The 12500-nt window shown below is 51.1% G+C and overlaps 2 protein-coding genes across 5 annotated transcripts in view; one reads left to right on the top strand and one right to left on the bottom strand.

Annotated features, from left to right (window-relative positions):
- Positions 1–7466, top strand: part of NTAQ1 (N-terminal glutamine amidase 1) — an 8488-nt gene extending 1022 nt beyond the window's left edge. Inside the window, exons 2-6 of the mRNA XM_061575890.1 lie at positions 1825–1921; positions 2577–2630; positions 3334–3605; positions 4693–4817; positions 6646–7466. Coding sequence (XP_061431874.1) covers positions 1825–1921; positions 2577–2630; positions 3334–3605; positions 4693–4817; positions 6646–6782 — 685 coding nt within the window. The 3' untranslated portion in view covers positions 6783–7466. The remainder of the gene's footprint in view (positions 1–1824; positions 1922–2576; positions 2631–3333; positions 3606–4692; positions 4818–6645) is intronic.
- The window catches only part of LOC133357757 (UDP-glucose 6-dehydrogenase-like), a 110212-nt gene that overhangs the window by 83115 nt on the left and 14597 nt on the right, over positions 1–12500 (bottom strand). For 3 of the 4 annotated variants that reach the window (XM_061575865.1, XM_061575867.1, XM_061575868.1), the window contains exons 11-12: positions 11599–11709; positions 10409–10983 (exon numbers count right to left, since the gene is read on the bottom strand). In XM_061575865.1, the coding sequence (XP_061431849.1) occupies positions 10873–10983; positions 11599–11709 (222 nt within the window). In that variant the 3' untranslated portion in view covers positions 10409–10872. Of the gene's footprint in view, positions 1–10408; positions 10984–11598; positions 11710–12500 lie in introns of those variants that run through there. The other variant, XM_061575866.1, reaches the window with a different exon arrangement.

The raw sequence follows: 12500 nt of genomic DNA, 5'->3' as shown, positions 1-12500 counted from the left end.
TGGTGGTGATGGTGGTGGTGATGGTAATGGTGATGATGATGGTGATGATGATGGTGGTGGTGATGATGGTGGTGGTGGTGATGGTGGTGGTGGTGATGGTGGTGGTGGTGGTGATGATGGTGGTGGTGATGATGATGGTGGTGATGATGATGATGGTGATGATGATGATGGTGGTGATGATGATGGTGGTGGTGATGATGGTGGTGGTGGCGGTGATCGGTGCTACTAGCTAACAGCACTTGCCCCGACAGTCTAACAAGGCTATACGGGGGAGGAGGGGTCTTTGTCTTTGGTGGTGATACTGGTGGTGGCCTCAACCTGCACCTAGCCTGGCACAGTAGGGGGCACAGGTGGTGCATCTGCCAGTAGCCATCTCAGTCAGTCGACCCGTGGCACCTGCTGGGTCTGTCCTGTCACCTCCTGTCAGCGAGCCATCAGCACCTCGTATGGCCTCAAAGTGCACCTAGCCTGGCACGAGCGCAGCAGTGATATGGGCGTCACGGTGCCGAGATGTTAACTACCTCGCCTGGATTACAGGAGGTCGTGGGTTCGATCCCAACCCTGACGCCTGCTGCTGTATATTTGGAGTTTGCGTGTCTCTCTCTCATCATCATCACGGTGGCTCGGAGATGTTAACTACCTCGCCTGGTCTACAGCAGGTCGTGGATTCGATCCCGACCCTGACACCTGCTGTATATTTGGAGTTTGTGTGTCTCTCTCTCATCATCAAGGTGGCTAGGAGATGTTAACTACCTCGCCTGGTATGCAGGAGGTCGTGGATTCGATCCTGACCCTGACGCCTGCTGCTGTATATTTGGAGTTTTCGTGTCTCTTTCTCTCTGTGGTTGCGTGGATTTTTCTCCACGTCCCCCGTTTTTTCTCCTCCACATGTATCATCAGCATCACGCGTTCAGAGTATTTGGCTGCTGTACATTTCCACATAATAATAATGATGATGATAAGGCCACTAAGTTGAGATATCTTTTGTAATGGCCAGGTCGCTTCTGAAAAAGAGCTGTATTTATAGTAGCTCAGAGGGCCTTACCTGATAAAATTAAAAGTTTTAAAATATTTTTTTTAATTTTGGCCACCAGACGGCAGTGCAGGATTAGCCAAAGTCAACAATTAGGCAGACATTGTGACTTTGCTGGGTAAATACCATTCTAAAAATACAATTTTAAATGCTAGCCAAAACACTTACGAAATAACAACCTCATTAAAGGTGTACCTATAAAATGGAAATTTGTGATTATGTGTGTGTCTGTTCAAAATGTTTATCATAAAATGAGATGTGATAGAGCAAATATGAGATCAGATTTGGAATCAGCACCCTGAAATTAGTCTAAAACAGCTGCAAAAGTCACTATGAGACCTTTACCAGTGGCAAAATATAGTAGTAGATTTTTACCTTTTAAACTGGTACAAAAACTGACACCTTTATACAAGGCATCATGTTTGCAATAACCGCAACACAAGCAGTCAAAATGCAAACAAAAATAAACAACTCTGATAATGGTAATGATATGCACTGTCCTTGAAGTTGATTGGTCCACACCCGAGACAGCTTTCCTTAGAGCCGAGTCTCACATGGTGTTGGACCAGATGACGCCAAAAGGTGCACAACTCAAAGACAGCGCACTATCAGAGTATTAAGAGCTCGGGGTAAGCATTCACACTATGAGACATCCTTTACCAGTGGCAAAATATAGTGGTAGGTTTTTACCCTTTAAACTGGTACAAAACTGACACCTTCATACAAGGCATCATGTTTGCAATAACCACAACACAAGCATGTTCGTTCCGCCCATTCCCGTCCCATCGCAGCGAGGAAAACGTCTGGAAGTTGATCGAGCACGTCCGTGGGCGGGGGCGGACGTTGCAGGGACTCTACGCCGTCTTCATATCCAACGACGCGAGAACGGTGGGTCTGGTCTGTCGCGACCGCCTAGCCCCAAGCAGAGGTCGCAAACGGGTTTTGATTCCTTACACGTACCCGGCTGCACCAAGGTCGCAAATGGGTACCCGTACCCGTACCCGGTCGGGTACAGGGTCGCAAACGTTCCTTACCCGTACCCTACCCGAAATGAGTGACAAACGGTGACTCACCAGTGACTCACGGCCTACCCGTACCCGTACCCGGCCGCACCAGGGTCGCAAACGGGTACCCGTACCTGGCCGTACCCGTACCCTACCCGTACCCGGCCGGGTATCCGGTAGGGTACGGGTATCGGGATACCTGATTGCGACCTCTGGGATGAAGCCATGTTGCAGGCGCGGGTGGGTTGATTCTATGAACTTGAATTGTGAGAAGAGACGACGTTGGGAAATGAGTGACAAACGGTGACTCACCAGTGACTCACGGCCTACCCGTACCCGTACCCGGCCGCACCAGGGTCGCAAACGGCTACCCGTACCAGGCCGGGTACGGGTAGCCGGATACGGGTAGGGTACGGGTATCGGGTACCCGGTTGCGACCTCTGGTCTGCGTTGAAGACACACACATCATGCCTGCAGCCACGTCGTAAGTTCTGCACGTTGTGCAACTCACGTTGTGAACGGTGGCCGCTGTGTTGCAGGTGCCCTTGTGGAGACAGAGGTGCAAGCAAGGCACAGACGAACCTGTGCTCTGGGTACGTGAACAACTGCGCCCGTGGCATCACACACACATCGTACGAACACTTGTACGACGCTGTGCTTCAGTTGTTGACGTTAATTATTGCTGCACCAAATATCCGCTTGATGAGATGAGTCACTCCATTGGAACCTCATTTGCCAGTAAAAAATATATGATAATTGTTTTTTTACCCTTCTATCTGGCAACAAAACTGACACCTTTTTTTACAAGGAGTCATGTTTGCATAGACCACAATACCTGCAGTCGTAATGCAAACAAAAAACACAACTCTGATAATGATATGCACTGTCCTTGAAGTTGATTGGTCCACACCCGAGACAGCTTTCCTTAGAGCCTAGTCTCACATGGGTTGGACCAGATGACGCCAAAAGGCGCACAACTCAAAGACAATGCACCATCAGAGTATGAGAGCTCGGGGTAAGCATTTACACCATTGGAACCTCATTTGCCAGAAGAAAAAATATGATCATTTGGTTTTTACCCTTTTATCTGTATGCGTGTGTGTGTGCGCGTGGCTTTGCGTGTGTGTGTGTCTGTGTGCGTGTGTGTGTGTGCGTGTGTCTGTCTGTGTGTCTGTGTGCGTGTGTCTGTGTGTGTGTCTGTGCATGTGTCTGTGTGTCTGTATGCGTGTGTCTGTGTGTCTGTATGCGTGTGTGTGTGTCTTTGTACGCCCGGCTCGCACCGCCCCGCCGACCTAGGACTACCACGTGCTGCTACTGCTGCAGCACGCCGGAGATGGCAGCAACAGCAGCAACAGCAGCAGCAGCAACAACAGCAGCAGCAGCAACAACAGCAACAGCAGCAGCAACAGCAACAACAGCAGCAACAGCAGCAACAGCAGCAGCAGCAACAGCAGCAGCAGCAGCTTGGTGTACGACCTGGACACCACGCTGCCGTTCCCCTGCACCCTCGACTCCTACGCCGCACACGCCCTGCGCTCGGACCGCGACCTCAAACGTCGCTACCGGAGGTCGGCCCGTGGCCACTTTGTGTTTTTTTTCAATCACGTGACGGACGTCAAAGTAAACTCGTGCCCAAGTGTGTCTGTTAGCGCTACGCTGCGCTACGAACCCGCCAGAGACCCGAGTTGGATTCCCGCTCATGGCCAATACCGGTGACGATTATCTGAACCGGTCCTGGGCCTCTCCTAGGAGGACCCGGCCTCAAATGAGTTACCTGCTGCGGTGTGCAGTAAACATCGCCACTGGGGAGACAAAGGCGGCCGGGCGTGGTGCTGGCCACCCACCCCCTCGTGTGCCGTGCCGGCCTTCATAGGTGCTCGCTTACAGCACTTGCCCCTACAGTCTGTTAAGGTTACACGGGGGGGGGGATTTTTTTTTTTACTACTGCTGCATGCCCAAGCACCTTCCGTTTGGCCGGATGGAGGGTAGGCGAAACGGGCACAACGCTCGGCTGGAGAAGAGATGGAACTGATGCGGTTACGGGAGAATGCGGAGCCTAGGAAATGTATAGCAGCAGCAGCAGCGAAATACTATAAACGCGTGACGTTCATTCTAAATGTGGAGGGGAAAAACGCGAGGACCCGGAGAAAAATCCACGCGACAGAAGAGAGAGAGACACGCAAACTCCAAATATACAGCAGCAGGCGTTAGGGTCGGGATCGAACCCACGACCTCCTGTATACCAGGCGAGGTAGTCAACATCTCCTAGCCACCGTGATGATGATGAGAGGGAGAGACGCAAACTCCAAATATACAGCAGCAGGCGTCGTCAGGGTTGGGATCGAACCCACGACCTCCTGTATACCAGTAGAGGTAGTTAACATCTCCTAGCCACTGTGATGATGATGAGAGGGAGAGACGCAAACTCCAAATATACAGCAGCAGGCGTCGTCAGGGTCGGGATCGAACCCACCGCCTCCTGTGTACCAGGCGAGGTAGTCAACATCTCCTAGCCACCGTGATGATGATGAGAGGGAGAGACGCAAACTCCAAATATACAGCAGCAGGCGTCGTCAGGGTCGGGATCGAACCCACCGCCTCCTGTAGACCAGGCGAGGTAGTTAACATCTCCCCCCCCCCCCGTGTGGCCTACAGGAGGCTGCGGGTGGTCCCTGCCGACACGTTTGTGAGGACGTTCGCGTCGGACCGCTCACACATGCGTGACGCGCTGGGCCAGTGGAGGGCACCACCTCCACCACACCCGTGCATCCACACCGAAGGTGTGTGTGTAGCGTGCGTGTGTGTAGTGTGTGTAGTGTGTGTGTAGTGTGTGTGTGTAGTGTGTGTAGTGTGTGTAGCGTGCGTGTGTGTAGTGTGTGTAGTGTGTGTAGTGTGTGTAGTGTGTGTGTGTAGTGTGTGTAGTGTGTGTGTGTAGTGTGTGTAGTGTGTGTAGTGTGTGTAGTGTGTGTGTGTAGTGTGTGTAGTGTGTGTGTGTAGTGTGTGTAGTGTGTGTAGCGTGCGTGTGTGTAGTGTGTGTAGTGTGTGTAGTGTGTGTGTGTAGTGTGTGTAGTGTGTGTAGCGTGCGTGTGTGTAGTGTGTGTAGCGTGCATGTGTGTGTAGCGTGTGTGTGTAGCGTGCATGTGTGTGTAGCGTGTGTGTGTAGCGTGCGTGTGCGTAGTGTGTGTGCGCGTAGTGTGTGTCTGTAGCGTGTGAGTAGCGTGTGTGTAGCGTGTGTGTGTGTAGCGTGTGTGAGTAGCGTGTAGCGTGTGTGTGTAGCGTGCGTGTGTGTAGTGTGTGTGTTTAGCGTGTGTGTGTAGCGTGTGTGTAGCGTGCGTGTGTGTGTAGCGTGCGTGTGTGTAGCGTGCGTGTGAGTAGCGTGCGTGTGAGTAGCGTGTGTGTGTGTAGCGTGTGTGTGTGTAGCGTGTGTGTGTGTAGTGTGCGTGTGTGTGTGTAGTGTGCGTGTGAGTAGCGTGCGTGTGAGTAGCGTGCGTGTGAGTAGCGTGTGTGTGTGTAGCGTGCGTGTGAGTAGCGTGTGTGTGTGTAGTGTGCGTGTGTGTGTGTAGTGTGCGTGTGTGTGTGTAGTGTGCGTGTGTGTAGCGTGTGTGAGTAACGTGTAGTGTGTGTGTAGCGTGCGTGTGTGTAGTGTGCGTGTGTGTAGCGTGTGTGAGTAACGTGTAGCGTGTGTGTGTAGCGTGCGTGTGAGTAACATGTGTGAATAGCGTGTGTGTGTAACATGTGTGAGTAGCTTGTGTGTAGCGTGTGTCTGGCCTGACACAGGTGCCGTGGTGATGTCACCGTCACTTAGTGGCGAATGGCCGGTACTGGTATCGTTGTCCGTGTGTGCGTCTGTACCCTATGGGGGAGCGGTGGTGCAGCGGTTAGCGCTACGAACCCCGCGACCCGCGTTCGATTCCCGCTCACGGCCAACGCCGGTGACGGATTATCTGAACCGGTCCTGGGCCTCTCCCCTAGGTCGACTCAGCCTCAAACGAGTACCTGGTTGCGGCATGTAAAACAACAACATGGCCACCGGGGAGACAAAGGCGGCCGGGCGTGGCGCTGGCCACCCACCCACCCCCTCGTGTGCCGTGCCGGCCTTCATAGGCGCCTGTTACTAACGTCACTCGCCCCAACGGTCTGTTAAGGCTACACGGCAGAGGTCGCAACTGGGTACCCGATACCCGTACCCTACCCGATACCCGGCTACCCGTCCCCAGCCGGGTACGGGTACAGGTAGGCCGTGAGTCACTGGTGAGTAACCGTTTGTCACTCATTTCCCAACGTCTTGTCTCTTCTCACAATTCAAGTTCCTAGAATCAACCCACCCGCGCCTGCAACGTGGCTTCATCCCAGAGGTCGCAAATGGGGTACCCGATACCCGTACCCTACCCGTACCCAGCCGGGTAGGGTACGGGTACGGCCGGGTACGGGTACCCGTTTGCGACCCTGGTGCGGCCGGGTACGGGTACGAGGGGTAAGGAATCAAAACCCGTTTGCGACCTCTGCTACACGGGAGATCTTTGTCTTCGTTAGCCGCCAATGCGTGCACCCCCCTCCCCCTCTTTGACGAATCGCCGCGGCCGTCATCCCCCCCGCTCCCTCCCGCAGGCTGCGTCATGAACCTGGACGACTTCGTGAGCATGGACCCGTCCGTCGGCTACGGGGAAGTGCTCACCCTGGAGGACTTCGTGGAGAGGTTTCGGAAGCCGGCGCCGTCACCACCGCCGAGTTCGGAGCCTCGTTAACGGGGCTCGAAACGGTCGCGGCGTCGAGACGAATCCGCCGGTCGCTCCCCGACGGTGCACGGCAAAGGGCAAGATCGCCCCCCCCCGACCACGGCTACCGACCTCCTGTACACCAGGCGAGGTAGTTAACATCTCCTAGCCACCGTGATGATGATGAGAGAGACACGCAAACTCCAGATATACAGCAGCAGGCGTCGTCAGGGTCGGGATCGAACCCACGACCTCCTGTACACCAGGCGAGGTAGTCAACATCTCGGCAGCGCTTGCCGCACGGAACCAGCGGAGACGCTCCGAGTTCGGTTCCCCGCTCACGGCCACCAACGACCCACGGCGGATAATTCTAACCGGTCCCGGGGCCTCCCCCTAGGTCGACTCGGCCTCAAACGAGTCCTGCCCTGGCACGGCGGTGGAGTGTGTGGTGAGCATCGCCACCGGGGAGACATGGTGAGGGGCCTTCATAGGCGCTGCTACTCGCCGCTAGCAGCACTTGGCCCAAGTCTGTTGAAGGCTACACGGGGGATATTTGCGTTTTGTGTGTGAGAGAATGTACACACGACGGAATTCTCAAATACTTATTTCCCTCATTAAAATGCAAATCAATTTATAACATTTTTGACATGCGTTTTTCTGTATTTTGTTGTTATTCTGTCTCTCACTGTTCAAATAAACCCACCATTAAAATTATAGACTGATCATTTCTTCGTCAGTGGGCAAACGTATAAAATCGGCAGGGGATCAAATACTTTTTTAAATCCTTTATATTAAGTTCGCTTGCTTGCTTGCGCGCTTACGACCGTGCAAATCTTTCGGTCGTTTTTTAACCCACTTCCCGTGATCCAATCGAGCTGACATTTTCACACAGACTGGTTTGCGTGACAATTTATTTTCGTGAAAATTTTTTTCCAAAATTTTCCACTTTTTTGGAAAAAAAAAATTCACTAACACAATCATATATTTTTCCTAAACACAGAAAATTATTCAAGAAAACAACAAAAATGTACAATATAAACAATCGTACAAAAACTGAAAACCTTATAATCCTTATATACGACTTTCCTTATATTTAATTTAAAATACCAATGTGATGAAAATGAAACTCTTACTCAAGAAAAACGGAAATGAATAATAAAATAAAACCGATGCCACGCATATAAAGGATTTATAGTGAAAAACTTTGTTTTTACGGGTTAATTTTTTTCCCTCACTGTAAATGTACTAAGTTCTCGGCCGAGTTGGTGAACGAGTTGGTTGATGCATTTGACGAGTCTACGGAGAGGATGAATCGACGTCGCCAGCGTGTTCCTAGGCGACGCTCGCTGAGAACGCACTTGTCCCAAAAGTCTGTTGAAGGCTACACGGGGGATCTTTGTCTTGTGTGTACGCGACGACAAAGTCGGGGCGGGAGACGTGGTTTTTTAACCTTTGACTCGGGAGTTCGTTTTGTACAACCACCACCACTCACCATCACGACAACCACCACTGCTATCACCACCACAACCACCATCATCATCACCATCATCATCACCACTATCACCCTCACCATCACAACCACCACAACCACCATCATCACTATCACCACCACAACCACCACACCTACCATCATCACCATCATCACCACTACCACCATCATCACCTCTATCACCCTCACCACCACAACCACATCACTACCATCACCATCATCACCATCATCACCACTACCATCACCACCACTATCACCCTCACCACCACAACCACCACACCACCACAACCACCATCATCACCATCATCACCACTATCATCACCACCATCATCACCGCACCTCCGATTAGCACGGCTGGCTGTGTTGTTTGCAAAAGAAGTCTCAACACACGTGTGTACATAAACTATGAACTCTTTATTGTATTTCAGCAGGTAAGGCTCCCACTGAGCTGTGTAAGATCATCACCATCATCGTCATCATCATCATCGTCGTCGTCATCATCATCACCATCATCATCACCATCATCATCACCATCGTCGTCGTCATCATCATCACCACCGTCATCATCATCATCACCACCATCATCACCACGTGGAAATGTATTGCAGCCAAATACTCTGAACGTGTGACGTCGATTGTAAATGAAGGGAACAACCGGACGAGCCGGAGAAAAATCCACGCGACCACGGAGAGAGAGACACCGCAAATATACAGCAGCAGGCGTCAGGGGTGGGGATCGAACCCACGACCTCCTGTGTACCAGGCGAGGTAGTTAACATCTCCTAGCCACCATGATGATGAGAGAGAGATGCAAACTCCAAATGTACAGCAGGTGTCAAGGTCGGGATCGAACCCACGACCTCCTGTATACCAGGCGAGGTAGTTAACATCTCGTAGCCACCATGATGATGATGATGAGAGAGAGAGACACGCAAACTCCAAATATACAGCAGCAGGCGTCAGGGTCGGGATCGAACCCACGCGCTCCTGTACAGCAGGCGAGGGAGTTGCACACATTTCTAGATGCGCAGAAAAATTGTAACCGGTTTTGTCCCACGCTGTTGCCGATTACGCAAAAATAAACCCCCAAACTTGAAGCACCCGAATTAACGTAACCCCCATGGCAGCCACTCGAGGCTTATCATTCATCCACGATTGTTAAACGGGGAAAGGGAATAAGTAACATTTTAAAAAACTTTGTAAAAAACACGCTTTAATGAAATGTACTAGTAATGGAAGAACTCCACGACTCCAGGAAGTGGCCCTGAAGATTGCACAACGTAAGGGGTCGTGGCCAATTACAGCCAACGTCAGTTGAGCGTGGACAATTAGACCCAAGCCGAAACATAACATGTAAAAAATTATTTTTAACAAATATTTTTAATGATAGAATATCGTATTGTCATCAGTATGACGTAAATATACCAAGTTTACAGTCGATACCACGTTGGGAAGTGGGTTAAAATTGAGTTACAAGATTTGAGGATACAACAACAGTCAGTGATTCATCTTCTTGGTTCTTTCGGTAAAGTCACGTAGAATGGAAATAATAAAATAATAAAAATAAAATAATTCTCACGACGTTTCGGCCACAACACAAGCAGCCGTCCTCAGGTGAAGAACAGGTCTGTCGAGAAGACAGCGTCTGAATGACAACCCCAGGCTTGGAGCGTCTATTTCCCTTCTCGTGACTTTACCGAAAGAACCAAGAAGATGAATCCCTGCAGTCACGAAAGAAGCTTTAAATCGAAATTTAACAGACAGTTAGTTAAATGAAAGAGTGTAAAATTAAAATTTGATCATCGTTTGATTGAATTTAATGGCAAACCCATAAGTGTGTAACGATTCCCGAATAAAACTGTGTTATTCTCTCGCGTTCATATCGAAGTAGATTGCATCATCCCAGCCTTGAATGTTTTACAACAACAAAAATATCAAATCGGGTTGTCGCGTGATTATAAACACTGGAACAAAAATATGTTTTTTTTAATGTACTGGTAGGAACCTCCTGGTTACACCAGCCCACAGGGGATTATTGTGTCCGTCGGTCGTGAAGGGAACGGCTGGGTGGGGAGGGAGGTGCTGGGTGGGGAGGGGAGGGTGGGGAGGGGCAGGGTGGAGAGGGTGGGGAGGGGAGGGTGGGGAGGGGAGGGAGGGGCTGGGTGGGGAGGGGCAGGGTGGAGAGGGTGGGGAGGGGCTGGGTGGGGAGGGGCTGGTCACCCCGTGGTGCCCTTATAAAACTCAACGTTTCACCTACTCACGCCGGCTTGTGCCCGCCCTCACAGTCGGGCATATTTGCGGAATACACCACGCCGCCGTTGACCCTGCAGGCCATTGACCGAGCAACCCAACGTGTTCCTACCAGCTCCCTCCGCAGTCCCTGCAGAGGTCGCAACCGGGTACCCGATACCCGATACCCGTACCCGGCCAGGTACGGGTACGGGTACCCGTTTGCGACCCTGGTGCGGCCGGGTACGGGTACGGGTAGGCCGTGAGTCACTGGTGAGTAACCGTTTGTCACTCATTTCGGGTAGGGTACGGGTAGGGAACGGATACCCGTTTGCGACCCTGGTGCGGCCGGGTACGGGTAAGGAATCAAAACCCGTTTGCGACCTCTGCGTCCCAGGCAGCTCAGATGGCGCTGCTGTTCTTGCGCTGGATCTGGAAGTCCAGCACCTTGGGCTGCGTCGACGGGGTGAACGGGATTGAGTCCAGCACCAACTTCTTGCCGATTGTCTCCACCTGCGTGGCGAGAGGGGGGGGGGGTCGGGGGGGTGGGGGGGTCAAGTTGAAGGTCAAGTTCATGTATTAGGTGTAGAGCCCTGTGAGCCATTCGGCTCTTGAATCGGGTGAAACCGCAACAAACAAAAAACATCTTGTAGTGAATATGTGACTGAGTGCAAACAGAAAATCCAAGAAAAGACAGCAAAATATTGCAGAAAAAGCACCGTACACAAACACTGTGTGCAAAAATCCCAGTGGGATGCAAGTCAAACAACAACAACAACAAGGCAACTTAGATTAAGGCCATCAGTCTAACTCTGTACTACAACAACACAAACATGGCCAAACCAATACACTTTTCGAAATCATGGTCGGCTACGTACGGCGCGAAAGTCCAACGCACGTGCGAAAGTAATCGGATTACTTGGGCGATCGGATCACTTGGGTAGTCGGATTACTTTTGTAATCGCGCCTCCCATGAGCTCGGTCGGCTTACGTACATAAGAAGTCCAACACGTACGAACGTACATCGGATTACTCAGTCGATCGGATTACTTTTGTAATCGGATTACTTTTGTAATCGGATTACTTCTGGTGGGGCTAGCTGTCACGTGACGGGTTGCTGCGGGTTACCTGGAAGCCGATGCGCTGCAGCGTCACGTGGAGCTTGTCCAGGACCCTGCGTCCGTCGAAGATGAATGCAGGCTTCAGCATCTCGGCGTAGATCCTCGCGTAGTCCAGCTCCTAGCGGCGCGCAGCGGTTCAGATGTCACTGACGATGACGACGATGATGATCGTGATGACGATGATCGTGATGACGACGATCGTGGTGACGACGATGACGATCGTGACGATCGTGATGACGATGATTGTGGAAACGACGATGATGACGATGATCGTGAAGATAATGATGATCGTGATGACGATGATCGTGATGAGGACAATCGTGGTGACGACGATGACGATCGTGATGACGATGATCGTAGAAATGACGATGATGATGATAATGATGACGATGATCGTGAAGATAATGATGATCGTGATGAGGACAATCGTGGTGACGACGATGACGATCGTGATGACGATGATCGTGGAAACGACAATGATGATGATGATAATGATGACGATGATCGTGATGACGATGATGATCGTGATGACGACAATCGTGGTGACGACAATCGTGATGATGACGACGACGATCGTGATGACGATGATCGTGGAAACGACGATGATGATGATAATGATGACGATGATCGTGAAGATAATGATGATCGTGATGACGACAATCATGATGACGACAATTGTGGTGACGACGATGACGATCGTGATGACGATGATGATCGTGATTACGATGATCGTGATGATGATGATGATCGTGATGACAATGATCGTGATGACAATGATGATCGTGATTACGATGATCGTGATGACGATGATGATCGTGGAAAAGACGATGATGATGACAATAGTGACGATAATCGTCGTGAAGGTAATGCTCGTCATGATGATGACGACAACGATGATCGTGATGATGG

The sequence above is a fragment of the Lethenteron reissneri genome, chromosome 59 (assembly GCF_015708825.2).
Source record: "Lethenteron reissneri isolate LAM-NWPU_2019-01 chromosome 59, ASM1570882v1, whole genome shotgun sequence".
Classification (NCBI taxonomy): Eukaryota; Metazoa; Chordata; class Hyperoartia; order Petromyzontiformes; family Petromyzontidae; genus Lethenteron; species Lethenteron reissneri.
This window is presented reverse-complemented; position numbering and strand designations above follow the sequence as displayed.